At 46.0% G+C, this 27,031-nt stretch overlaps 2 protein-coding genes across 2 annotated transcripts; both read right to left on the bottom strand.

Annotated features, from left to right (window-relative positions):
* Window positions 1–564: 564 nt before the first annotated feature.
* On the bottom strand, window positions 565–5,770 carry shbg (sex hormone-binding globulin). The gene is made up of 8 exons (XM_069671861.1): window positions 5,690–5,770; window positions 4,911–5,008; window positions 4,489–4,681; window positions 4,165–4,326; window positions 1,698–1,854; window positions 1,428–1,555; window positions 1,094–1,298; window positions 565–965 (listed from the first exon to the last, which is right to left on the bottom strand). The coding sequence occupies exons 1-8, from the start codon at window positions 5,768–5,770 to the stop codon at window positions 832–834; spliced, it is 1,158 nt and encodes a 385-aa protein (XP_069527962.1). The 3' UTR covers window positions 565–831.
* A 2,506-nt stretch (window positions 5,771–8,276) lies between these two features.
* On the bottom strand, window positions 8,277–22,413 carry zbtb4 (zinc finger and BTB domain containing 4). Its single transcript, XM_069671831.1, has 2 exons — window positions 22,324–22,413; window positions 8,277–16,773 (listed from the first exon to the last, which is right to left on the bottom strand). Exon 2 carries the CDS (start codon window positions 16,755–16,757, stop codon window positions 11,256–11,258), a length of 5,502 nt encoding a protein of 1,833 aa, XP_069527932.1. The 5' UTR covers window positions 16,758–16,773; window positions 22,324–22,413; the 3' UTR covers window positions 8,277–11,255.
* Between the last annotated feature and the right edge of the window lie 4,618 nt (window positions 22,414–27,031).

The raw sequence follows: 27,031 nt of genomic DNA on the forward strand, positions 1-27,031 counted from the left end.
CCGCTGAAGGCAAATAGTTTTTATTTATTAACATTTGTTCCAAGTAGAAGAGTGTTCTTACTTACTACTACTACTAAATATCCCCAGTGTATTAAATAAAAAAACACCTTAAGTCTTTATTTATTAATTCAAAGTATTAATAACTTGCACCTAAAACTAATTCCTTAATTTATTCAACTGAAATGATGACTTGTACAGGTACATGCAACATATTTCAACTTTATACACTATAATAACACAAAAAATAAACCATAGACTTTCTGGCATTGTGGCCTTTGAGCTTGCTCCTTAACATCTCGTCTATTTTTCTTATATTATGAGCAATAGTTTTAATTTGACACGTATTTTTAGTCAGTTTTTTGTAGTCAGTGTGCATGCAGTGACGGTAACATTATCTTTAATAATCCACTAGAGGGAGCAGTATCCATGTGTTAAATCTTCGATAAGCACGCTGCTCAGTTTCTGTCATTAGTGTTGAATCCCAGTGTTTAAATCTCCTCGAGGCTCTGTGTCGCATCATTGCAGCTGTGAAATTCATATTCATGGATGGCGTTATTAAGGATCATCATATTTTATTTAGAAACATACAAGGTCGAAAAACCACTCACAGCAGATTAATCAGCATTGTCTGTGGAGAGCTATTTACCGCACATATTCATCTTATGTGAACTCTCCACATTTGACGACAGAATGCCTGTTAGTAGCCGACAAATCAAATCTATTGGCTATTTAGCTTTGTACAATGACAATGTGACAACATGTGTTATGTCTTCCTTAAAAGGCACTCACTGAAAACATCTTGTCTAAACATCTATGCATACTTGTGATGGTTTATGCAGGGCAGCTGTGAGAGGATATTGACATGTGTTTGACGGCTAAATCCAGGTCCAAATCCTTCTCTTGGACCTGGATCTTCTCCAGACAGCCGGTCAGGAACTGCGAGCCAACGTCGTCCTCACCCTCACCTGAAGAGTGAGAAAGAAGGAGGGAACACGAGTGACCAAAAACATTTTTTTTTTTCTGTGTGGCTAAACAGCAACTGGATGTTTTCTTGCATTTCCTTATGCTGCACATAATCGCCGTTTCAGCTCACCTAAGAGTCCTCCAAAGGCAAGACGACCTTCTCTCCATGAGGCCAAAGAAGCAGGCCGGCCTTCTGGACTGATACGGAACGCAGTGGTCTTTGATTCGTCTTCATCTTCGATCACGTGTATTAAATCTGTCTGAAAGGTTATCACCAGTTTCTTGAAAGTGTCTTTCATACTGATTTTATCTTCACCAAAAGTGAGAGCCACCTCCTACAGATTCAAGGGAGAGACAGAAGAAAGAGCTTAACTCCTTACCTTACATAGCCACGAGCAGCTTTAAACAGATGCTAGAAACGATTAACATATTCAGTTGGACTCAGGTTTGGTTTTTGTGCATACCTTTGTGTTATTATTGGCCACTAAAGCGAACATGAGCTGTTGCCCAGGAGCCTTAACGCTGAAAATGGTCCCATTCATCTTATTGAAATCGCCCCAAAGTTCAACCGTAACCTCATCTGCCTCGAACACTGTGGAGGAAAAAGGAACAACTCACAAAATCAAGAGAATTTGTCGTCAAAGCAAATTAAAAATCAGATGTCTCGTCTAATGAAGGAATCCTGGACTTTAAGCATACGTTGAATCTTGTACAATCGAGCACAATGTTCCCACCTGAGGCGTTAAAAATGGCAAAGCCAGTGCCGGGGAAGTAGCTGCCAGGCCGGACATTTTGGTAGCAGGGCCAGAGCTCCTCCGCCTCTGCCTCCCAGGGGACGCTGAGGTTCAGCCAGCTGCCGTTCCGCACACAGCCGTCCATCTGCGGCTCGAACTGTAGCAAAGAATGCATTTATCGTAAAGCATTGTAAGTAAAGCATTCAAAACATTCAACCTAAAACTCCCTTACGCTGCTTTTCTGTTTGCACCGTAGTTTTACCTCACTGGCAGTCGACCTTACTATCTGTTTTGTTACTAAAAATAGCTGACCAAATGTTGACACTAAGTCAGGAGAGTCATTTCTGGTCACAGTCCTTCAACATGAACTACAAAAGCATTTTGCTTTCAAACAAACCAAACCAGTCCTAACTCAAGGTCCACCAACTGTCTCTATATTCATCACACACGCTGTGTCCCAGTCCAGGGGCTGCATCCTTCGAAGGACGTATTTCAAGGCAGACTGCGTCACAGCAGCGCGTCGAAGGCTGTCCCATTTCAAAGGCTCCTTCAAATGTGGCCGACAAATGCGTCCTCCTTTTCCCGGGCCGCTAAGGATCCATCGAGTGCATCCATCACGGCCCAACATATCCTGAGATTCATTGCTGGCCAATTCAAACGAGATGGTGGACTCTCACTTTGAATGTAAACGTTTGTGCTTTAACTCAATCAAATAGCTAGCACAACAAACTAACTAACAAAAAACAAAAGGGGCCTTGAAACAAATTATCTTTAAAATTATAGGTTACCTGACATTAGTTATGTAAGCTAGTTAGCCAGCTAGCAACCTGTTGCTTGGCGACAAGAGTAGTGCTTTGTCATGCAAGGGTAAGGTCGTATTACGATACGATATGATATGACATGGTACGCTAAGGTACAATCAATAAGATGCAATGAGATACTGTACAATACAATGCATTTTGAGTACAATACGATGTAATTCTAGAGGGTGAAGTTCTATACAATTCTACAATATAAGATACGATATGATATAATATGATGCGATACAGTACGATACAATACGATACGATACGATACGATACGATACGATACATGACAGGACACGATACGTTACAATACGATACAGGACAGGACAGGACATGATACGATACGATACAGTACGATACGATACGATACGTTACAATACGATACAGGACAGGACAGGACATGATACGATACGATACGATACGATACGATATAATACAACACAGTACGATAGGATAGGATGCGATGCAATGCGATGCAATGCGATGCAATGCGATGCAATGCGATGCGATGCGATGCGATGCGATGCGATACAATAGGATACGATACCGTACGATATGATATGATACAATATGATACAGGACAGGACACGATACGATACAGTACGATACAATACAATACAACACAGTACGATATGATACAATACGATACGATACAATACAACACAGTACGATATGATACGATACGATACAGGACAGGACACGATACGATACAGTACGATACAATACAATACAACACAGTACGATATGATACGATACGATACAGGACAGGACACGATACGACACAGGACACAGGACATGATACGATACGATATAATACAACACAGTAAGATATGATACGATACAGTACGATACAATACAATACAACACAGTACGATATGATACGATACGATACAGGACAGGACACGATACGACACAGGACACAGGACATGATACGATACGATATAATACAACACAGTAAGATATGATACGATACAGTACGATACAATACAATACAACACAGTACGATATGATACGATACGATACAGGACAGGACACGATACAATACGATATAATACAACACAGTACGATATGATACGATACGATACAGGACAGGACACGATACGATACAGTACGATACAATACAATACAACACAGTACGATATGATACGATACGATACAGGACAGGACACGATACGACACAGGACACAGGACATGATACGATACGATATAATACAACACAGTAAGATATGATACGATACAGTACGATACAATACAATACAACACAGTACGATATGATACGATACGATACAGGACAGGACACGATACGATACGATATAATACAACACAGTAAGATATGATACGATACAGTACGATACAACACAATATTGTACGATACAGTAAGATACAGAACGGTACAATGCGATACAATGCAATATAATACAGACCAAAACAAACGATGTATCTTTATTGTCACCATGGGTACATTTGTCTTCTCCTGCTGTACTACTGCTTTATATTTCCCTATCACTCTCTCCATCTGTGCATGTATTGATCATAACAAGTTTATATTCATGCTGTAGATGAATCTAGTTGATGGACTAAATTGTTTCCAAATACCTTGTGAAATTTACTGAACAAAAAACATAATTTAAAGCATCCGTTAGTGGAATGACACACTTTACCTGAACAACCAACAGTTCCTTGTCCATCAGGACCCCGCCCAGGGCCAGCCGGAGTTTAGCTGTAAGGACCTCCTCTGTCTTTGTGGACCGCATGCCCACCACCAGCCCGGGGGCGCCGTCCACCTCTAGAATCACAAACTTCCCTTGGTTGCTCACCTCAAGCTTGGTGGCACCAGGAGGACAAGAAGAATTCATGCATGAATTCAACACAAATGTGTAATACTTTACTCTCTGATCGGTACACTATTATTTGTACTTATATGTTCATTGTTAAAATACATTTTGAATTCGATCCACACAAATCAAACTACACTTGAGACTCACTAAGTGCCATTTTCCGTCATTGAGTTTGGGGCCGCCCGCCACGCTGACGAGCATGTCTTCTCTGCTGATCTGCATCAGAGGCATCCCATCCTTCAGCGACAACACAAACCAGTCCTTCCCGTCTTTAGTGTCTCCATAGAAAATTGCTCCTTCTGGGTCAAACGTCCTGAAGTGAAAGGACGATTTGATGCTGCTGAAAAAGAAACAACAATTAAGTCTTAAATTCTAGGAAATGCTGATCCACAGAGAATAAAGGCGACGGTCCTTGCTGTTTATTTCTACGTTGTGCTTGTGGGCCTACAGATGGAAAAAGACAACATAAAGAAGGGGTTAAATACTAGCAGCAATGGTTAATGTCCACTTGTCAAACATGCATCCTTAGCCTCCGTCTATTTTCAGTGGTGTCACTCCTGCTGACGTACCTGCTGATCTCACTGAGGTTGACTGTTGTGTGTATCAGCGGCCTCCAGATGTCTCTGTCCTGGCCGAGATAGACGGTGGCTCCGCCTGATACTTCTTTCTAAAAGACACAGTGTTCCTACTTTAATCACTCGGCACTAAATCATCACTTCAGTTCACATGCGTCCTCCTGCTTTTGTGTTCTCTCGTCAGATATCTTGAAAGGTTCAAACCGTGTTAAGGTGAATGGTTGGCTTTATTCAAGTCAAAGAAAGGTATTTAATAAGGTTAGTGTGGTAAATTAAGTGCATATGGAAAGCATATCTGTCATGAAACCAAAAGGGGGGAAACTTATTCAGTGGGGTAAAAACGGACGCTGGTGTCGTGGTTGCAGCTTTTATTTGTCCGCCCACAAACAGAGCAAAGTTCTAAGTCTAATCAAAATTTCATCGGATGCTGGAAAACTCCTTTAGGCGCCTGAAACACACAAAGTATGAGCTGATTAATGCTGCTTTTCACTATGTTATATTAAGCTGCACTTTGTCTGTACTCCATCTTTCATAAACCTGCAAAACAAAGAAATATTTGTGTTTGGTCAGAAACTTCAGAACTTTACGCTCAAAAAGTTTTAGACCCCACTTTTAAATTATTTCCTCTCACTTGAAATGTTTCCTTAATTTCACGCCAGTGGATACAAACACTCTTAAGACACTTAAATAGAAACTAACAGGAGCCTGTTAACACGACCCAAATAAAATATTAAATTCTGCTGTTCTAATCGTGGCTTTGCAGGTGAACATACCTTACCCCGTCCGTTCCCCTGCCCCTCAGCTCCACACAACAGCACAGCAAGCAGCAGTACACATGCTGGACACGCAGCCATCCTTCAGTGCATTCAGCCACCCAGGCCTCCCAGTGTGCAGATTCCCGAGCCCTCGGTCGGTCGTCGGCGGTGGGACAAATGAGACTCTGAGTCACTGCGTTGGTGTGTGCTGGCGCGCTGTCCTGGGGTCCAGAGGGCAGATACATCACGGCCAGTGCAGGTTATTGATCCCCAGGAGGAAGTGCTTCAGGTGCGGTGGTGATTGAAGACATGAGAGTGGGCATCAGGAAAACAGGAGATAGAAGAACACACAGATTAAGAGACTGTTGTAACATCAGGGCTGATTCCACATTCAACATGAAGGGTACATTTCCATCATTCCTGCCATTGTGGCGACTCATGTAGAGAGGACACGACTGCAGGCCGGGTGAGTGATCTCAGTGAGACCACTGATGTGTGTTTACCCATTACACAGGAACCTTGTCACCACCGCTCGCTATGACTCAATGTGTGTGTGCGTGTGTGTGTGTTCAGGTCGTGGAGGGAAGGGGAGAAAGAGAGATGCGAGGCGGACAGTGCTTCAAGTTACAAAACACTGTTGGCTGCATTCCTGTGATTTTGGCTTCTTCTCGGACTTCTCTGATGATTGGTGAAATACTGGGAAGAGTACGACCAACACACACACACACACACGCACACGCACACACACACACACACGGAAAGTAAACAACCTGTTTGTCAGTGCATGAGCATTTGAAGCTGATTTGAAATGTCACATCACACCAAGACATCTTACTCATGTGTGCATTTATAGTTCGATATCTTAATGTAACAGCAGGAAAAGCACCGTAAACAGAAACATTATCAATGGCTGCATTCCATTTAGCTATGTTTCAGTGTCCTGGTCAAGCCCCAAGAACTGCACCAAGGTCTGAAGCCACTTTAACACAGGGGTCAAACTGTGTACAATGTCTGGGGCTGCACACAGGCCCCAAAAAGACTTCTTAACCATCTGCTTAGATTTGTTTGTAGTACATCAACATCGTGCTTTGAACATTTACATAGATAGTTGATAAATCATTGTCGTAAAAGTTAGCTTAAAAAGCTAATAGCCAAATGTAGTTATTTTTATAGAGCATAATAAACATGCATCAGAGGCACCGGGGTTAGAGGAAATGCTAAATGCTCTGTGGGATGTTCAATGTCGAAGCTATACAGGGAAGATCAGCGCAACCTAACTTTTTCGCTGCTTTATGAGCCACCTTAGTTTCCTCGTGCATTTATGGTCTCAATCTTAAGTTTCAGGCACGATGAAAATTATCCATCAATGATTGTAAACATTGGTCACATTTAGAGTAAAATAGACCATAAAGTGAGGATGCTTTAGGCCAGGGGTGGCCAACCCTGCTCCTGGAGAGCTGCCTTCCTGCATGTTTTAGGTGTCTCCGCACTCTAACGCACCTGATTTGAATGATCTGCTCGTTATCAACCAGCTGAAGCGTCTCAGGGGATTGGTAACGAGCGAAACATTCGAATCAGGTGTGCAGGAAGGTAGCTCTCCAGGAGCAGGGTTGGCCACCCCGGCTTTAGGCCATGGCGATCTGTGATTGACAAGCTGCCACCATATGGTCACTTCTGGCTCATAAACAATCTATGTGCGCAACTTTAAAGAACCTCTACACTAATAATCGGGTCCTGGGCGACAACACTTTGTCCAGTTCTCCACATACATCCGTGTTCCTGGTGCACGCTGCTCACAGCTTACGGCCACACTGGAAAAGGACAGAGCCAGAGTTAATGTTATTAGTAGCGCCTGTGCTTTTCCTACAAAGACAAAACAAAATGTCGTCTGTTCAAAAGATCTATTGAAGCAAACCAATTCAGTGCTTTACTATGTTGAAACTTCAAATTGATTATTGGCAGGAGAGCGCTGTGGCTTTAAAAAACAACCGTCCCCCGAGGCCTTGAATGTGCCATTTTTTTCATTCCTGACATTTCACGATGAATGATTCTTGAAATCTATTCAACTCCAGAAACTCTTTGGTTCATGTGCGATTTCGTCAGTGAAAATTCATCTCTGACATCACGTCTTTGTAAAGCAAAGCCGGGTGAGTCACCGGGCCGACTGTTTCTGCTTAAACCACTGAGTGTCACTAGTGGGAATCGAAGGACGGCAAGAAATCAGCCTCTGCCAGGAGGAAGCTGCAATCAGACTCTGGTTTACATGTCAGCAACAAACTCTTATGACATCGGCTATTCTTAGAAACACAAAGAAAACATGAATGTGCGCTTTGTTAATATCACATCTTCTAAACATACCAAAAAACATTACCCAGTAAAAACAGTGAGGACACAAAATGTACACAGATTGACGTTAGTTGTATCCGTACAAACAATCGATCATGTGCTTAAAAGAAGTTCAAAGGATTCAATTCATCAACACAAGAAAGATCAAACAATTTGAAAGCAGGCATTTACAACCTCTAAGCACACGGTCCACATTAAATAATCAAGATCTAAAAAGATTAAAAGACATCATCTAAAAAAAACATGAGACCAGACTATAGCTGATTTCATTGGGTCATCAGGTTAATACTTTATTTTGTTTGATTGCAGCAAAGAGAAAGAAAGGGAGACGGAAACAAGGGGAGAGAAAGAACAAGAAGAAAAGGAGACTACAGACTTTGGGAGAGCTGTGGCTACAAGCCTTTGTATCAAATCTAAAGACAAAGTCATCAGGCAACATTAAAACATCTTTTAAAAATAACAGTAACATATTTTGTGGGCTCTATATGGCACAGTATTACCCTAGACATGTACACGATACCAAAACAGTTTAGCCACACCCCTACATCTATGAACAGCTTCATAGCAAATAAAGCCATGAACTCTATCTCCAAATTATACCGTCGTTTCTCACGAGAATGTTCGTTTACCATTCAAATTTCTTATGCCATAACAAGGCACCTTAACAGTTGAAATCTGGCAGATCCACGTCTTACTATAGATAATTATTTAAATATCAAAGCAGAGGCACATTCATTTAAACTAAAACATACAGTAAATAGTTGTATATTACCACCAGATTCCAGTCCAATCACTACAATACGTCAATTTGCATGCTTTTGGTCTGTATGATAACAGTGATGGCAAACTATGGCATAAGAAATGGTCCAAAAACACAAACATGTCCATCTACAGGAATGGCTTGAGATACTGGAGACAGGAAGGCTTTTTTACACTGAAACTAACCCACAGAAAAGTGTCAAAAACAGAAAGTAACAGGTGGCCCATATACTGCCAAGGGATACGCGGCTTAGGCAGATTTACAGTATTTTGGTTTTACTTTTTCACGCGGTCACTTACTCTCCAACACGAAACACGTACGCCTGTGCGTAAAGGCTTGTAACCACGCCCGAGGGGATGCTCGTGCACCCCTGCAGTTGGTCACTCTGCGTTTTTAAAACTCCTGCCTGAACCGAAAGGTCGCCCTCGAACCGTCACACGCTCTCACGCACACTAACTGAAAGATATGTCGTTCAGAGGAGGTGCAGTGTGCGAGTGAGGGAGAATTGAACAGCTCCTCGAGAGACGTAAAATGTGGCAGCTAGTTTTGTGGATTCAATCCAAACTGTGGTTTAAAATAAAAAATACTGAAACAGAGATATTGAAAATGAAGAGGCCAGAAAATATAAAAAGAAACAAAGGCTGTGCGCACGTTGCCAGATTTGCTGAGGATATAAACGGTTAGGAAGCAAGTGTTGCTCATGCTTTGTGGATACAGAACCCAAGTTTACTGACATGTTCCTAGGACTACTGTATATATGCATACCAGACGTTATACGGTTCTTTAACAGGTTATTTGTGTCAAAACAGAAAAAAAGGAACTGAAACCAACTCTATTATTAATGCAGCTGTACTTCATTAACCTCATGACTAAATTTACATTCATATTTTTAAGTTTACTCCCCCCCCTTTTCACTGAAGCCATTTCCATCCGGTAAGAGGGCTAAACAACATAAACAACAACATAGTTTAACAAAACAAACATATAGAGATAACAATACACAGAACAAAAAGGCCCCAAGGAGGGCGACTGGGGAGTTTCGGCCACCACTTTGGCTGCCAAGCTCCGCCTTTTCCTATTTCTTATTAAGTGACACAGGGCAGGAGGGGAAATAGATCAGGCTATTTCCAATCTCGACTCAGTTGGGACAACATCTGTCGCCCCCTTCGTCATTTCTGTGGGACCTTCAACTCAAGAGTTCAACAGTTTTGTGCCCATATATTTCGTTTCCTATTGAGACATAACTCAATACCCTGAATCCTATTTTTATTTTTCCTTCTTTGCTGTTGCTTTCTTCTTCCTGGCTTAGGAAATGGAGCCTTTTCCTCTCCCGATCAAAGAGGAAAGAGGCTACGCAATATGAAGGCTGACTGGTTTTTATTATTTTTTTCTTTTTGTGTGAAGGAAATGAGATGAAAAACGGAAGTGCAATGGTCTACCAGCCTTTAATTCTTACCCAGTGGCCAGCTACATATCCGAAGCAGCTACAAGTGTCCCCTTTATTAAGTGACCACTACTTTTCTATTTTGTGCACATAAGGTATAAACTATGGTGAATGCTATACAGATCCTACAGTGTCATCCGGCCACAACGTCGCCAGGTTAATTGAGACATTACAAGCTCAGAAGATCTCATTGTCATAGACTCACATCCAGCCACAGCATTGACTTCTTAATGATTTGGAATCATTTCTAAATGCACTTCTACACATTGACCTACATCAGCTTTTCCGACTAGAGTAGGAATGCTGTGTGCCTCTCACACGGAATGATCTACCCATTCATTCACACACTCCATCACCCACAAACACAGTCATACATATGCAGTAATACCTGCTTAAGCCCACCTCTGCATGCACGAATCTCTACATACATGTGCATGTACATGCTCACACCTTTCATGGACAGTTTAGCAACAGCCTTCATTTTCATTTGCTCATACAAACATATGCAATGTTTGAGTTGCTTGATTAGCCTTCTCCAACCGCGTAGAGTAAGGACTCTTCTACCGTATCCCTTATCCGTGCCCACACAAGCCTTCCCTGAAGAGCGTTTATCCTCGTTATGCGGCGACTATAAAGGGAAGCAGACTGAACTATTTTTTTTACACAACACACACCCTGTTAGCAGTTCTTATGCTTAAAGATAATATAATGAGTCAGAGAGGAAGATTAATCAAGCTCTAGAACTACGACACACTACAGCAAGACAGGAGAGTTGCGGAGAAAGTTGAGCATGAATAAAGAGAGGGGAGTAATAATATGTCTCTATAATATTGGCCCCTCTCCCTGTTTCATTGCTCTCTCCCCTCCATATCAACCTACTCCCGATTTGAGCCTAGCTCTGATCTCTACTGAATAAAATGGAGGCAGGGGTACTGTGCACTCAGTGACTCAGTGAGCACGCTCCCCTCCCACTCCCATCCTAAACAGGCCAGGCAGTTCCTGTTGAAATATATTCCTTATAGTGCTTCTGTGTCCTACGGTTTGCTGCTACTGTCTCGCTGCTTCTTGCTGTTGCCACTGCTGCTGCTGTAGAGGCTGGGATTTGCCACAAGGGGGTGTGTGGCTGCCCCCATGTAGGGCCCAGCAGTTGCTGCGTAGTTGAAGATGGCAGGGAGGAAAGGCAGAGGCTCCACCTTGTCCCCGCCAGGTGCCATCATGTTCAGAGCCACAGGAAGAGCAGCCAGGTTATAAGGGTAGGCCAGCAGCTGGGGCCCATAGAGAAGCTGGTAAGGGTCCGGATAAAATGGCAGCTTAGCAAGGTCCCCACCATTAGGGACCATCATTTTCCCCAGGGGGCCAAAGGGAAGAGCTCCGGCAGGATAGGTGGACATTAGCAGGTTTTCCTCCTGCTTCTTACCAGAGCGATAGCCATCCGGTACAATAAGGGGTAGGGGATAATTCTGGGCAGGGTAGCCCACTGGGGTGCCGTCCCCCTGCTGGGAATCTCTGGAAGAAACAGTGTCCTGGTGCTCCGGCTCAGGTGGCTGGGGAGCTCGGGGGAGAAGCAGAGCGTGGGCAGAGGGGCGGTCACAGGCACCAGCTGCTCCAGTGGGCAGTATGAGCCTGTCCAGTCCTTGTGAACCAGAGTGAACCTGGCGGTTTGCTTGAGCTAAGAGACCAATAGTTGAGGGGGACCGACAGGGGGACTTGGGAGTGTGCCTGTGTGAGGAGGGGCCATTTATAGTGGTTTGAGAGGGGATATGCTGGGGGGATGGCACAGGGCTCAAGGGCTCCTCTTTTGGGACCAACAGAGAAATCTGGTCCTCTGGGGCGTGTGCAAGTCTACTCATTTGCTGGGCTCTCTCTATCTCTTTTTCTCGCTCTTTCACCATTTCTCTTTCCCTCTCCCTCTCTTTTTGTCTTTCCAGCTCCCTCTCTTTCTCCCGTTGCCTCTCTATCTCCCTCTCTCTGGCTAAAATAGAGGACATGGTCAGGTCTTGTGCTTCAGTGGGAGAGGGACTCCTGGACAGGGACTGAACTCTGAGATCTTGGACCAGAGGTGGTTCCTCATAACCTGCATGCAAAAAACTACCACTCCCACCCTGCCTCTCTCTGTCCATAATGACCCCATCCCGTTTCATGAATCCCCCCTCAGAGCTGAGAGCTGTTGTCATGGAAACAGGAGGAGCAGCAGTGGTTATTCTGGTCTGTGACGTCATGGGCACATTTGGAGAGGTGTTGGTGGATGCCACGATGTGTGCAGGGCTGGGTATTCTTTGCATCTGGCTGTCTAGGCTCTTTTTGCTGGGGGTGCGGTAGTCCAAACATTCAGGCCCATTCATGACTAGCACACTCTGGAGAGTAGAGGGTGTGGCAGGTGTAAATTTGTGTTTGGTGGGTGTAAGGTTAATTGGGCTTTCTAATGGAGGGTCTGCAATTTGTGGGACTGGTTCTGTCTCTGTATCTGGATGAGTGCGCTCTGTCAGTTCAGGTTTGTCACATGTCTCTGACATTTGATGATTATTTGTAGGGTTGCTGAGATGGTCTTCATGCTGCTGTGATTCCAAACAGTCACTGGTGCTAGGTGGATCTGGTGATGAATAGCTGATTACTGAAACAGAGAGAGCACTGGGTACCTGTCCTGTTTCAGTCTCGAGGTCCCTGCTAACAATGTTAACATCTGTCTCTGTTGTTTTTGGCTCTGGGTCCTTTTCTTCCTTCTCTCTCTCTGGGGAACTGCTTAACTCATGGCGTCGGATATGGCGAGTTAGTGCAGAAGATGTCTTGCACACCTTATGACACTGTATACAGGTGTGTCGTGATAATGCTCTTCTGCTTAGGCGACCTGGGCTAGAAGTACTCCCTACTAAGCCTACTTGCCCGCCTTTTTCTTCATCATACTTTCCAATCTCTGGCACAGATTTATCCCCGACCCCGTCAACTTGCTCGCCATGTGTCACTTTAGAGGGTACATAGGATGCCTCAGTAGGCTTGGGATGCTGGACTCTCTGGTGGTCTTCCAACTTATCCCTTGAGGGGAAAGTGGCTCGGCAGAAGAGGCATACAAACTCCAGCAGATGGCTCAGCTCATGCTTGTCTCGCTTCCTAGGGCTTGAGAACCAGCGGCCACATGTACCACACTCTGCTGCATTACCATTAGTCCAAGGCCGCCTCTTTATTCCCGAAGGAGACACTGAGGTAGACACAGGAGGCTTTGGAGAGTTCAGAGGAGGAGTAGCAATCTCCTGGCGAGCCTCCTCAACTTGTTCTTCCGCATCTTTGTTTTTCTCCTTCCTAGGGACAGAAAGATAATCTTTCTTTCCCCCCTCTCTCTTGTCTTTGTCAGCTTTTGACACTTTTTCAATCTTCTCAGTCTTTCCATCCTCTTCCTCATCTTGTGATTTGTCTGTTTCTTTATTCACACGGTTCTTGAGCCTCTCTGCCCTCCTCTTTAGCCTGATTGAACGCTTGAACTTCAGTTTCCTCTGCCAGCTCTTGACCCTCTGTAGGTGTGCTTGGGCCTTTCTCTTAGGCTTGTAGGAGTAGTAAGGCCGCCATAAATTATCCTCTACATCATGGTCACTGTCCTGCTCCCGCACCTCCTGACGAAAATAGTACTCCCTCACTCCATCAGGGGATTTGGAGCTCTTTTCAATGCCCTCCTCCTCACAATTTCCTTCTTCTTTATCACCTTCTGCTTCAAGGCTTGCTGTGCGGTGGAGGCGGTGTTTACGGTGATGATGGTGAGAGTGTGTGTGCCGTGGTTCCTTGGCGTCCTTCGCTGATGATGCTTCAGTCCGTTTGGTCTTTGGGGGAGAAAGGCTCTTATCTCTCCGAAGGTCCGTCTCAGAGATGCTGCGCTTAACTATGGCTTCCTCACCAATTCGCACAGTAATCTGGCACAGTGGCCCTGCCTCTTTGACCTGTGACCCTACTGATGCTGACAGCTGCTTTGAGATGGAGATGTCACTCTTGCTATGGGACTTGCGTGATTTGTGAAATAATCTGCCCGTCTCTGCATCCTGTCTACCTCTCGTCGGCTCCTCTGTGGTATCTGAACTGTCTCTTGACCTCTTTCTATGGCTATCTGCGCTGTCCCTTTGCTTTTTGATTGGCCTGGGACTGCCCTTGTATGAAGTCTGACTGCTGCTGATATCAGGGGATGGGCTATCTGTTGAGCTTTTTTCACTGCCAGAGGTGACCTGATTGCTATGCACAATAACAGAGGATGATACTGCTGTTCCATGAACTATGACAGAGGGTTTTGTATGGCCATATGTTATGACAGAGGGCATGCTTGTTTCTGTGCCTCTGCCGGTCTTGGGAGTTTTGGTTTTGCTGCTACCAGAAATTTTGAAGCTGCCACTGCATCTCCCCTGCTCTAACTCTAGGGCCTCACTGTCATGTTTTCTAACATGGGGCATGTGGGTTTGGGGGAGGGGCGTTAGTGCTGAGAGGTCACTGTGCTCAGCAGCAACAGAAACAGGGAATCCATCAGGGAAGGCATCTGGGTCAGGCTTTACACTCTGATGGTGGGCCCCACTGATGAGGCTTTGTAGGTCCTCAGGACCCAGAGCACAGCCCAGGCCAGGCAGGGAGAGGGAAGGTGTTTCAGTTGGTGGCAGTAGCAGGCCATTATGCAAACTGTCATTGTAGGTTTTGTAGGGTCTCTTCTGGGAGCGCATTGGAAGAAGACGGTAGAGCTTGAGGGCATTAGCTTTCTGCTTATAACCCCCATTAGCTGTTTTTTCGCTGGAGATGAGGCTGGGATTAATCCCATGAATGGTCTTCTGGTGTGTTTTTAGATTGTAGTAGGTGGCGAACGCATCCCAGCAAAAGATGCACTGGTAGCGCCGCTCTCCCGTGTGCCACACCTCATGTTTTGTGCGGTACTCGGCCAGGGCAAAGACCTTGTCACAGTAATGGCAGGGATATCTGCGGCGCCATGAGTGTACGTTAGAGTGACGTTTCAAGCTGGATAAGGTCATGTATGAACGCTCACACACAGAGCAGAAGTAAATGACATTGCCATCTACCACCTTCACAAAATGGTTCTCATCACCCTCTAGTAGCTCTGTGGCTGCTGCATCATCACCTTGGATGCGAGCCAGGAGGCTCCGCGCTTTCTTCCCTGGCCGCGCCTTACTAATGTCTGTTTCTCCCATAATCACCCCCCCCTCCACTCTCACCTCACCCTCCTCAAGCGGCTCCTCCTTTGGCTGCACAGTGAGAGAAGGAGGGCCCAGTCTGTTGGAGGGTAGGCCTGGCACCCTGCAGGATGTCTCATGGGATTGCAGTCTTTTGCTGTGGATGAAGACTTTGCCACAGTACCGGCAACTGAGGGCGCGGCTGCCACGATGCAGCCGCATGTGGACTGTTAGGGAGGAGGCTGAGCTGAAAAGCCGATGGCACACGCCACAAATCAGCTCGGGCTTGAGACTATCGGTAGGGGGATAGGAGGACGAGTGAGGGGGTGCAGTAAGACCCTCGGATGGGGGAGGAGGAGGTGGTGGTAAGGGCGGAGGAAGGTGGAGGGTGGGTGGGTGAAGACTTGGTGCATGAGGGCTGCCCAATTTCCCAGCTGGTCTTCCTGCTATTTTCTCTCTCCTTTCTGCATCCCCACCCCTCTGATAGGCTGATGTGCCCAGACTGAAGAGGATCTGGGCAGTTCGAGAAGGAGAGGCCGTACCATTGGCCAGCCTGTGCCTTTCATCCCATCCATCGCCACCGTAACAGCCCCCTAAAGACCCGGTGGAGGATCTTGGGGGCGACCTGTGAAACTGAGTCTCTGGGTTGAGTTTGGAGCACTTGAGAGGAGGCGGAGATTTTATATCCTTCCTGATAAGTGCATGAACAGTCATGGGAGATGAGGAAGAGGATGGTGAAGAGGACGGAGAGCTGTCACGCCTTGGGGGCTTAAAAGGTCTGTGCTTTACGTCCGTGGTAGCATCCAGTTTCCACAGAGACCCCTCGTCTGAGCTCTTGGAGGATGGCCGCCGTCTGTGGGGGGAAGGGGAGGATGAGGAGGAGCTACGACAGTGTGTTGGAGATGTTAGAGAGGCCGGGAGGGGAGCAGCACTAAGTGGGAAGCTTAGGGTGATTTTTGCATTTTTAGGTCCATCAGCCATGTCCTCCAGTCTGTCCTCCATCATGGCCTCTCCCCGGCCTCCATTCTTTTTGCCCTTCATCTCCAAATGCCCAGCCTCCCCTGTCTGCTCTTCTGCAGAATTGGAGGAAACTCCAAGACAGTGGACTGGTTTGTGTATTCCTTCGATCTTGCTTGAGCTACAGAAATTGGAGCTTGGGTGCAATTGTGAGGAAGCCCAAACAGGGCAACAGGTGTCTTCAACCACCAATGACAGCAGTTGGGAAGACAAAGGTGACAACTGCGGACTCTGGTGCCTCGTGGAGTCCTTAGTTGTAGTTTTTGTGAGCTTGCAAAGGGGAGTTAGCCCTGCAGCCAGGTGTTGATCACTCAAATTTGACTGAATATGGCCCACATGGAGGGGGTCCCACACCTTCTCACCGGACACCATGACCAGCCCCCAAAATCTGAAAGAGAAATCAGACAGAACGTATAAGCATAGAAACATACTAAGGCAAATGTACACATTTAAAGTTTACATTGTTTACATTGACGTGAAACAAGAATTAAGAAGATAAAGAATTAACATTACACCCCAAACTTTTGCAGTGGCAGACATGACGCTTGTGGAACACTTTTGAGAAACGGAAAAGAAAGCTTAATGCCCCAGCAATGCTGAACTCCAACAACTCAGCGAGGAATGGTGAAGGAAAGAAGGGAAAGGGTAGGGGGGGAAGGAATGAATCTGCGGCAGTGCTGGTTTAGATTTCAGCGTGCCACAACCAAGCCTTCAGAAAGGCATTCCAGAGATCCATCTCTCTCTGCTGTGACACAAAATTCCCTATGCCTAATTGGAAGGCTTTCAGATTTAATCAAGATTCCCTGATAATAGAGTGTTGACTTAGATCTATGGCCCCAATGCACGTAAAAATAGTCTAACTCTCTTGCTACTGGAGCAGAAACCTTGTTAGCCATTCCTGGCAGTGGCCTGTATTTGCCGGGCATGACTCTAACCATTTATTTGTGAAGGCAAGGGTGGGAGGGAAGGAAAGAGGGGAAGAGGAGAAGGGAGGGAGATTGCATGCATGTGCACAGAGAAGGGGTGTTTTTCCGCCCTGTGCATCCGGTACAATCTCAGCTAAGCTGTAGGAGATGAGCGACAGGCTAGTCTCATTTACATTCTGATTCGACTGTCATGGTGGCGGATGCAGTCCTCCTGCAACTTCTCCATACATAAGATAGCTGCAGAGTCATGTGTCACAGGCAGTTTGCTGTTAATACTCCAATTGTGTCTATTTGTTTTGGTCTGCAGATTGAGAAGAACAGACACATTATAAGGCCATAATGATGCGACGGGAAGAAAAATCCTCAGTCATGCTTTTCTGCTTGCAGTTTCAAGCAGCAAAGCAGCCAGGAAGGCAGGCCGCTGTAAAATTCCACAGGCAGCCCTGAACAGGCAGAAACTAGGTCAGCACTGTTATTGCAGAGGGAAGAGAAGGGAGAGAGAGAGAGAGGGTGAGGATGAGGGAGAGTGAAAGGGTGATAGAAAAAGGGAGAGAGAAAGAGAGTGAGGGTTAGTGAGCGAGCAAGAGACAGAGAGAAGGAGAGAAGGAGGAGGAGATGGGGGGGGATTGAAACAGGAACAGTCAGACACACTGCACTGTCAGACAGACAGGAGCCCAGGCAAACACCAACACATATAATACCAACCAGCACATAGACAAACATATAATCATGCACGCACACAAACAAACATGTATACAGCGCTGTACATACACGCATACGTGCCCACAGGCTGCACAGACAGGTATAAACAAAGTAGTTTAACAAGCCAGTTTGTAAATTACATTCAAAACCAAAAGGTGAATCTGAGTGCAACTTGGCACCGAGTCGGAGGGTACAGGTGGAATGAAGTATAGTCAACAAAAGGAAAACAGAAGGTCCTCTTGATGACGTACTTAGTGCAAGCAGTGGCACATGCTTTTTGTTGTAACACCAACCAATTCATGGCTTTCCAAGGATGCACAATTCTGTCTCGACAGGCCTAATATATTTTGTTGCTCTGTATTGAATCAGGCCTTCATCGTCACCCACATTTGCTGAGCGATAGATGTTATGCAGGAAATCCCTTATGGCAAGCGGCAGTCTGCTACAAGTGGGCGGACACACTGAGAGACGGCGCTTAGGCTAAAAATTTCACGATCTCATCTGATGCTCCCGCCATGGACAGGAAAATGCGTATGACGCCCCCTCGCTCTTTTTCTTTATCTCCCTGTGACGCACGCAGCCGCTGCACAAGCAGAGCAGGCACGACACGCTGTCTGACTGTGACAGGCAGCTTTTGACACGCTTTGAATGTACTGGATTTACTCATGAACACAGAACTGTATGTACAAACGCATAGAACATGCAGAAAGACACTAGTTTTTATTCGTGCAGATGAGCGAGTACACAGATAAACAACACAACCGTGCCTCTGTACAACTCTCAGGCACTAACAAATGTGACCATGAATGTGGCAAAGACCCTAAAAGCAAAATCAAAATAAACAACTCTGTTCCCACACCTCTTTGCAACAGGATGTTCTGTGCAAACAAACACGTTGGTCGGCCTATGAAGTGTTCATCTATTTATGCCTGTGGCCTCGCATGAACAGGTTCTCAGCTGGCGCAGGATAAATTACAAACGTAACTAACGTAAACATAAAGCACATTAAACCAAACGCACTGGCATTCATAATACGGCAGATGCGATTCCCTGACAGGCAAAGGGGATCAGAGGCATACTTTTAGCCACGCACTGATTCAATTTGTTTTCCATATCAAATGACAAATGTGAGGCAAAAGAAACACTGTTAGCTTTTGTTTCTGGGAATTTCAATCTGTTTCTCTGGAATCAGCACAAACGTGTAGCTTAGTCTCACACTCGCAACTTTTAAAACCAATTCAACTAATCTTTAGAGGAGCTGTTTGGCTCGATAATCCCTACATATTGTCTACTTACATTTTTGGACCGATTCAACTACAACTGAAATAACACTGATGACTTCACGACCTTGAAAACCATACATTTGAATCTGCTCACTATTAAACAGAAAATCAGTCTCTAGGAACATTACTGCTAAAGCGGCCTTGCATAACAAGGCAGGACGGCAGAGGAGTTTGGCTGGTACGCTAGCAGAAGGCCTTGAACCAGCCGTTAGGCAATCTGTTAATCCACACTGAAACTGGTACTCATGCTGACAGACAATTAACTGTTAAGATTCAATGATTGTTTTTGTTTGTTTGGGGTGTTTTCTGTTTTACTACAATATACGCATCGGTTTAGTTATATTGTGTAGTTTAAAGAGAGGCGCATCAAAGGTCATAGCAGACTGTTTTAGTGTACTTTCAGCTAAAACGATCAAGTCATGATCATCTTTTTTCCCCAGTACGCTCATCACTAAACGCTCATTTTCATATTTTAGCAGTCCTCTTACTCGCCGAGATCTAGGAACACAGCAGGGTCACGTAAGACAAAATGGAGCAGGAGAAACAGCATTTAGATGACGGATTGTAAATGAGCCAACAGTTGAGATGCAACTGACAGCACAACTAAATGGAAATAACAGGAATCCTGTGTGTGCACAAAAACATTTTTTATTTGAAGGCGTCTTTCATGACACCCAAGGTCAACAGAGAGTAACCTGGTGGAGTATAGTGTCGCCTTAAGTGCCGCATTTCAAAGTGGAAGCACAAAGTCGGATTACAATTTGGAATTTTCTTCTTCTGCGTTCACAGATCTCAGCGATGAAGTTGTTGGGTTCCATATTACTGATAGCGATGACGGCCATTTTTAGGAAAATCAGGACCAAGTTGTGGTAAAGCAGAATGAATCTTTAACAGTATCTTAAGCAATGACTTCCCGTCATCATTTGTGTGTGTGTTTTAGTGTGTGTGTGTGTGTGTAAGGGGGATAAGGGGAGTGCCTGCGAGGCAGAATGTGGGGGGCCTCGGTGTTCCAGCCGGTGAGCCAGCGGCGAAGAGCATGAGGGAAGAGGAAGGTGCCGGTTGGGCTTTCTCCCCAGTGAGGGGCAGCCAGAGGGGCCCAGCTATTTGAGCAGCAGTTGGTCTATGAAGAAAAGGGTGTATGTGTGCTCATGAGGGTGTGTGTGGGTGGGTGGGTGGGGGAGCATCGTTAGCAAGAACAGCTACTGAACTCTCCACAACCCCCCGGCCAAGAGAGCGTGTTGGAGCCAGCCAGATGGGATGGAGGGAGGGAAGGAAGGAGGGAGGAGGTAAGGCAAAGGGAAGCTGGTATGGGTCGGGGAGTGGTTGATTGGAGTTGGTAGTGGTGGTTGTGGTGGAGGTGGTGGTGGGAGCTGGGGAGGTAAGGGTAACTTCAAACACGTCTCTCCTATGTTCACATTTCATGGTTTCCTTGTCTTTCAGATCCCCCTCAGCATGACTGCCTGGATGCCCCTTCATCTCCCCCCCTCCCAACGTGTAAACTGTCGTATCGTGGTGTTTTCGCATGCCGCTCCACGCACCAGCGAACCTGCCCATGTCTAAAAACGCCACACTCTCCACGCTCTGTTAGCTCTCAGCCCAGCACGTAATTCCCATAATTCTGCTCGCTGCAACAGAATCTTGGGAGGCATTAGAAAACAGTGAGGCCAAGAAAGTAACCCTGGAGAGCAGTAACACTACACCGGTGACCTTTTTGAGGTAATTTCCCCAAAATCATTTTCAATTTCACACAGAGTCCCTCTTGAGGGGGGGGGTGTAAGACCCATTGAAGTTGTCAGTCTCAAACAACCAAGAGACATGAGACACACGAGCGTTAACAAGGCTAAACCAGAGCGTCAACCATAAACTGCAAGTACATGGCAGGTTAGAGAAGATGAAGCGCTGCACCAGTTTCCTGAATGCGTCCACATCCTTTATCTTTGCAGCATTTAAAAAAAAACCTAACCAAGCAAACCAACTTGGTCTTGCAGTCCGCAAGACTTGCCCGTTTGCACTTTCATGCCCAGGGCAAAGAAAGGCCTAAATGCAAATACAGCTTGTTACCCAAACACAAATGACAGAAACAAAAATGCTTACACCACTATGACAACATTATCTGTGTGATACCACAACGAGAAACTGAACTTCCTATTGTCTGACCTATGACCCCTATCCCTGTGGCAGCGTGGATCATATGTTCCATACATTGAGCGCAGGGGGCTTGGCTTGGCATCCATGAAAACCAGGAATGTGAAGTAGTTGGCAGCAGATGCTCTGTTGTTTTGGAAAAAAGAGCAAGGCTTAGGGCAGCAACAACAGGGTTGGTGACATGAATATGCCCTCTGCTGCTCTACGAGAGACAACCTCCAGCAAAACAACAGGCGGGTAAAATGGAGGACAAACTGGGCGGCCCGTAACCGAAATAAGAGACAGAACCGGTCGGTGGAACTGGAGATGTTTACTGTCGCCTACATGCCAGCTTTTCTCTAATACTCGTCCTCTGATGCTGGTGGTAAGTTCATGGGCAGTGGTGGGAGACTGGCCCACCATGTTAAGACCCCAACAACAAAGCTAACATCTGTTCTGACATGTGCTGACCGCCCCCCCGTCTGCGGTGAATCACAGAGATGCGAGAGGCTTCGATGAATTAAAAGTTTCATCACAATCTCAAAACGAGTCATCGCTCTTGAAAAAGAACTGCGTGGTGCGCCAGCAACAGAGGGGAGGATGAGGAAGACGAGGCCTTGTACTGGCACACACATACACATACACAGACAGACCTTGCACAGACACACACATAAATACGCTTCCACAAACACGCTGCATAAATACGCACACCCACCGCTGCTCACGCCCCAACACACGCACAGTAAAATAAAAACCTTTTCCTCCTCTTCACGCGCGGAGCAAGCACCGCCACAGCAGCAGAGTGAAGCAGAAAAACAAGCAGGAAAACAACAGAATTCAGCCTCTCTTCCTCTTATTCTCTCTGGCTGTCTCTCAGGAAGGCAAGCATACAAGAGAACGTACCTCGGAAAACCTCCTGCTGCATCTCTGCTGCGATGTGTTCTCTCCCCTCACACTCCCTCTCTCTCTCTCTCCCCCTTGGTCTGTGTATGCGCACGTCTGAGTGTGTATGAGAGAGAGGGAGAGAGAGAGCGAGCGAGCAGGGAGAGGCGGTGCGCACACACACACACACACACATACAGGCATCAGTGTGTGAAGACAGAGGGCAGGAGCGATTCTCACACTCGAACTTGCTTGCTCTCTCACTCACTCCCCCTTTTCTTGCTCTCTCTCTCCTCTCTCTCTACAGTTTTTGCCTCTGACACACGATTCTTAGTGTTTTTGCTCTTTTTTCTTCCTGCAAGTGAATCCCCCCTCTATCTACCCCCCCAACCAACCCCCCCACTGAATCCAATCTTCTTTTTATTTGGAAGTGTTGTTCCCTCACTCCACACACACACACACACACGCACACACACACACTACTTTATATACACAAAGCCCAGCGATAGGGAGAGGGAGGGAGAGGCAGAGGGAGACAGAGTGGGAGAGCAAGCAAGCAAGAGGACGCCATTTAAGCAGTTTGTTACGAGCACTGCAAGTCCCCAAAATGGCTGAAAACAAACAGGAACCACGCCAACTCAAAAAACCTGGGCACAAGGACGGACGGACAGAAACACAGACATGGAGTGAGAGGAGAGTGGGCCAGAGAGACAGCAGGAAAGTGAGACAGGGAGAGGACAAACTGGCTGTAGTCAAATGGCAGACGGGAGCCCTCTGTGAAACAAGTGAAGTTAAGGGAAAAATGGAGGCATTAAAGGGGTACTCCAACGATTTAGAGCTGCACTTCGATAAAGTTTACGGACTTATGAGGAACAGGTTAAAAAAAGATCGGTCGAAATCCACACAGCAGAGGCCGAGCTACCCTGACAGAACATCTCGAGCCGGGGTCAAACTCGAAAAACACCGGATCCTAACCACTTCAAAGACTTACATTTGATGCTTCCTGCCTGACAAATGCCCGCATTTTTTTATCCACCACATCCTACATTTCCAACCCTGAAGGGCATCAGACCCAAAATAGCACTGCTAAAAAACAAAGGATGCGTTTGCTGGGGCGTGTTGCTGCAAATACCGATGAAATTAATTAAATACGATGCAGGAAGGCTGCACAGCGTAAGGACTCCACGGGCCTGAAGGCCGAAACACTGCACATGATATTATAAAACAGGATTGTACGGATTTAGAAAGTTGTCACCATGTGAATGAATCTACCCTCCATTTCCACAAACTGCCAACTATCAGTAATCTGTCATATTTGCATACATCTGATGGCTCAATGGGCTGCACGGTGGTGCAGTGGTTAGCGCTACCACCTCACAGCTAGAGGGTTCCTAGTACGAATCCCGTTTCGAACGAATCGGGCCTTTCTGTGTGGAGTTTGCATGTTCTCCCCGTGCATGTGTGGGTTCCCTCCGGGTTCTCTGGCTTCTGACATGCTCGTACATTGGTGACTCTAAACTGCCCATAGATTCGAGAGTGAGCATGAAAGGTTGCCTGTCTGTCAGCCCTGTGATTGACTGGCAATCAGTCCAGGGTTTACCGCAAAATGACGGTTGGGATCGGGTCCAGCGCCCCGCAACTGAACAGGATAAGTGGTATAGATAATGGATGATCACCCGATGTGTTCCTATAAGAGGTTGGCTTTTGTTGTCAGAAAAGTTGAGCCCATTTCACAGGAGCCATTTACAAACACTGCTTATACACAGGACTCTGCCGTGCACGGGCAAATTGTATCGTGTTTGAAGTATGTCAAAGTAAACAGGAGGAAATGACGTCATGTTGCAAATCGCCTTTGCCACTGTGCCAACGTGGGGGAACCGAAATGGTGGCAGGAGCACAATCAGAAGCCCTATTTACACAGAGGCTCAGCGCTGAAGCACACACACGAAAGTTACACTGGTGTCCCAGTGTGTGATCTTACACAGCGTACGACATTGTAGAGGCAAGAGAGGCCTGCCGGCTCTGTCATTTGCACAGACATCATTTTCCCTCTGTTACTACGTCTGCCGCAGGCTCATTGGTGGAACGACTTCACCCAACAATTCCGCCTCCACGACTTTTACACGGATGACGAGGCGTAACGGAGGTGTAACAGTCTAAGACTTTAGATATCGCTCCGTACAGAGTGTAGAGTCGTACTCCCCATGACAAGTATACCGATCTTCATGTGAATACCGCTGGAGGGAACAGAAAAGGGGCTCATCACGGGCAGACAAGGAAGAAACTGGGGTAGGGACACTCTTCAATTGTTCGTGCCGTCACATAAAAGGGTTCAAGTGCCATCAGCGGCCATGTCAGTTAACTGCTATTGTGTATATGTGTGTGGAACATGTGGCCAAACTAAAATTAATTGTGACAAGCACAGAAAGACGCCGATATCCTCTCTCCAACTAAACGGCGCCACCGCAACACCACCAAGGCCTAGAGTTGGAAATCCCTACCGATTGAATCATATCCCTGAAAATGGCCTCACAACAACAACTCTCTGCGTTCTCGTTGCTCTCTATAACGTACGTTAGGGTCATTGGAATTTCCACAGATCTCTGGTCGTCGCACATGAGCCACTCGGCGGCCTTAGATCAGGAGGTATTCAATCAGCTGGAACAGGACGGCAGAAAAATAAGAGGAGGGGTGAAGAATGTTCCAGTGCTGTTTTGCTACAACACCATCATACTTCCCACTGTCCTTTGGAGTGGAGCTGCTTCCCCCCTGACTCCCCCCCGCCCCAGTACCCACCAACTGAACCTTGACGCCAACAACCCGCCCTCCTCCTACTCTTCCCCTGCCCTTTCCCTCTCTCCCTCTCTTTCATCACTCTCTCTCACCCTCATTGTACGCTGCCACACTTGTCTCCATGGGAACCGCTCTGGGATTGGGTGTTGTTCCTGTGACCTCTCTGGCTCTTGGAGTTGGATGAACTTTTTTTTTTCCCTTCTTCTCTCCCCTCCCCGTCGCCTCTCATGCACTCCTGCACGTTTTCAAAGCATGCTGGGTGTGTGTGGACGGGAAGCATGACAGCAGTTGTGAGTCGATTCAGGACGGGACAGTAAAATCAAATCTAGAAGTAACATTACGCCTGTGTGAAAAGACGGAGCACAGAAAGAGAGGGTGTGCGTTTTCGCGCAGCAGATTGCCCGTTGGCAAAGACAATGGTGTGTGTGTCTGTGTGTGTGTTCCAGGAGTGTGGCCGCTTGGTCCACACATGTGTGCTGGCATTGTCCCGTGGCTGCAGCCAGACACAAACTCTGTATTCAGAGGCACCCCCGTTGTCCAGCCGTCCCTTTTCATGGATGTTTGGCCAAACGTGATCATAGCTTTTCATGCTGTGCTACGAAGCGACACACGCATCTGAATACACAAAGATGGAGGAAATAAGGAAGCCATCTTGATGGAAAATTTGAACCATCAGCTCTCAGAGACTTTTAATACCTCAGTGAAGAAACAGAAAAACTGTTTAACTGAGTCCCAACATCAGCGTTTATTCCAGTCCAAATGCATTCGTTTTACATTTAAGATGTGGTCCAAAACGTTTTATTTTAACAGCACATTTGACTCTGCTAAGAATGAAACAATAAAAAAGGTTCTCGACATACGAAAAATTAAGTTCCAAAAACTGCAGTTCCTCAATTGGCCACTTGAGGCTGGCTCCAAAAGCGAGTTAATCCCCATAGAGGCCCATATTAAGACGCCCAGAATCTTAACATGCTTATAGCTCTGTACAAAAACAGTTTTGGTCTCTATTGCTTATTACTCATGACAATGGCATGGGTGGACTTTTTATGTAACTTACATGAAGGCTTAAAGTTATATATAACAAGGAGGGTGGACGCTTTGAGAGACAGTCGGGTGACGCTGGCTGTCCTTCTTGTTGTCATGTCAGCTCGTTTAATCACCGAACCTTAAATGGACATTTAAGTTTACAGACCGTCCAAGAAGTCTGTGCTCTAGTTTTTTAGCGTGTGAATGTTGGTATTAATAATTGGGATTACACCGTTTCTCATTAGTGTTGCCAGGTGTATGATAACTATCGTATTTGTGCGATATTTTTGCCATCTGTACGATATATGATCGATAATGCCAAATCGTACCATATTTGTACGATAATTTTGCCCTTTCAAAGAAACCCACAATAACACTCCAGCATTGCACGTGTTGCTCATCGCATCTCTGCTCGAGCGAGGCTTGCAAGCAGCTTCCCTGAGTGTGTGAGGAATCAGTGGAAATGGTGCTTTTGTTTCGAAGGGTAATAACGGAAGGACTGATTGCGTAACGGGCTGTAATTGACTCTGTTGTGTGAAGCATACAATTGCCGTCTTGTTCAAAGTACAGGACCTCCGTGTGATTACATTAATATGGTGCGCAGGGCATCGTTTTGCAAGTAAGTGTGGTATTTTGACCCGGTGTAAAATATGATCATTGTAAAGCTGCAGTATGATATTGCTGTATTTTCAGTCTGGCAACACTGTTTCTGATACTTTGATTTATTCTTGGGGGCCTTGTATGAGAATCAAGATTATTGTGAGCTTTTCCCCAACAGAGACGACCACCGGTCTTAGTTTTGAGGGTCTGGTTCTTAACTTGGTTTGTTTGTTTACTTGCACGCTTTCCACCACAAGCTCTCAGGTTTTTTTGTCTTATACATCCTGCAGTCAGCTTTCACCACAAATAG

Source organism: Semicossyphus pulcher, unplaced genomic scaffold (assembly GCF_022749685.1).
Source record: "Semicossyphus pulcher isolate SPU_LCO1_2020_fin unplaced genomic scaffold, fSemPul1.0.p SCAF_21, whole genome shotgun sequence".
NCBI classification, from domain to species: domain Eukaryota; kingdom Metazoa; phylum Chordata; class Actinopteri; order Labriformes; family Labridae; genus Semicossyphus; species Semicossyphus pulcher.

What these genes read in the sequence shown, in the direction of transcription:
- shbg (XM_069671861.1), bottom strand. Translation starts at nt 5,770, where the DNA reads ATGGCTGCGTGTCCAGCATGTGTACTGCTGCTTGCTGTGCTGTTGTGT. An exon ending in AACCTCAGTGAGATCAGCAG is followed by an intron (nt 4,682 to 4,910) that starts GTACGTCAGCAG and finishes TTTCTTTTTCAG; the next exon opens with CAGCATCAAATCGTCCTTTC. An exon ending in TGCCTTTGGAGGACTCTTAG is followed by an intron (nt 966 to 1,093) that starts GTGAGCTGAAAC and finishes CTCACTCTTCAG; the next exon opens with GTGAGGGTGAGGACGACGTT.
- zbtb4 (XM_069671831.1), bottom strand. Translation starts at nt 16,757, where the DNA reads ATGGTGTCCGGTGAGAAGGTGTGGGACCCCCTCCATGTGGGCCATATT.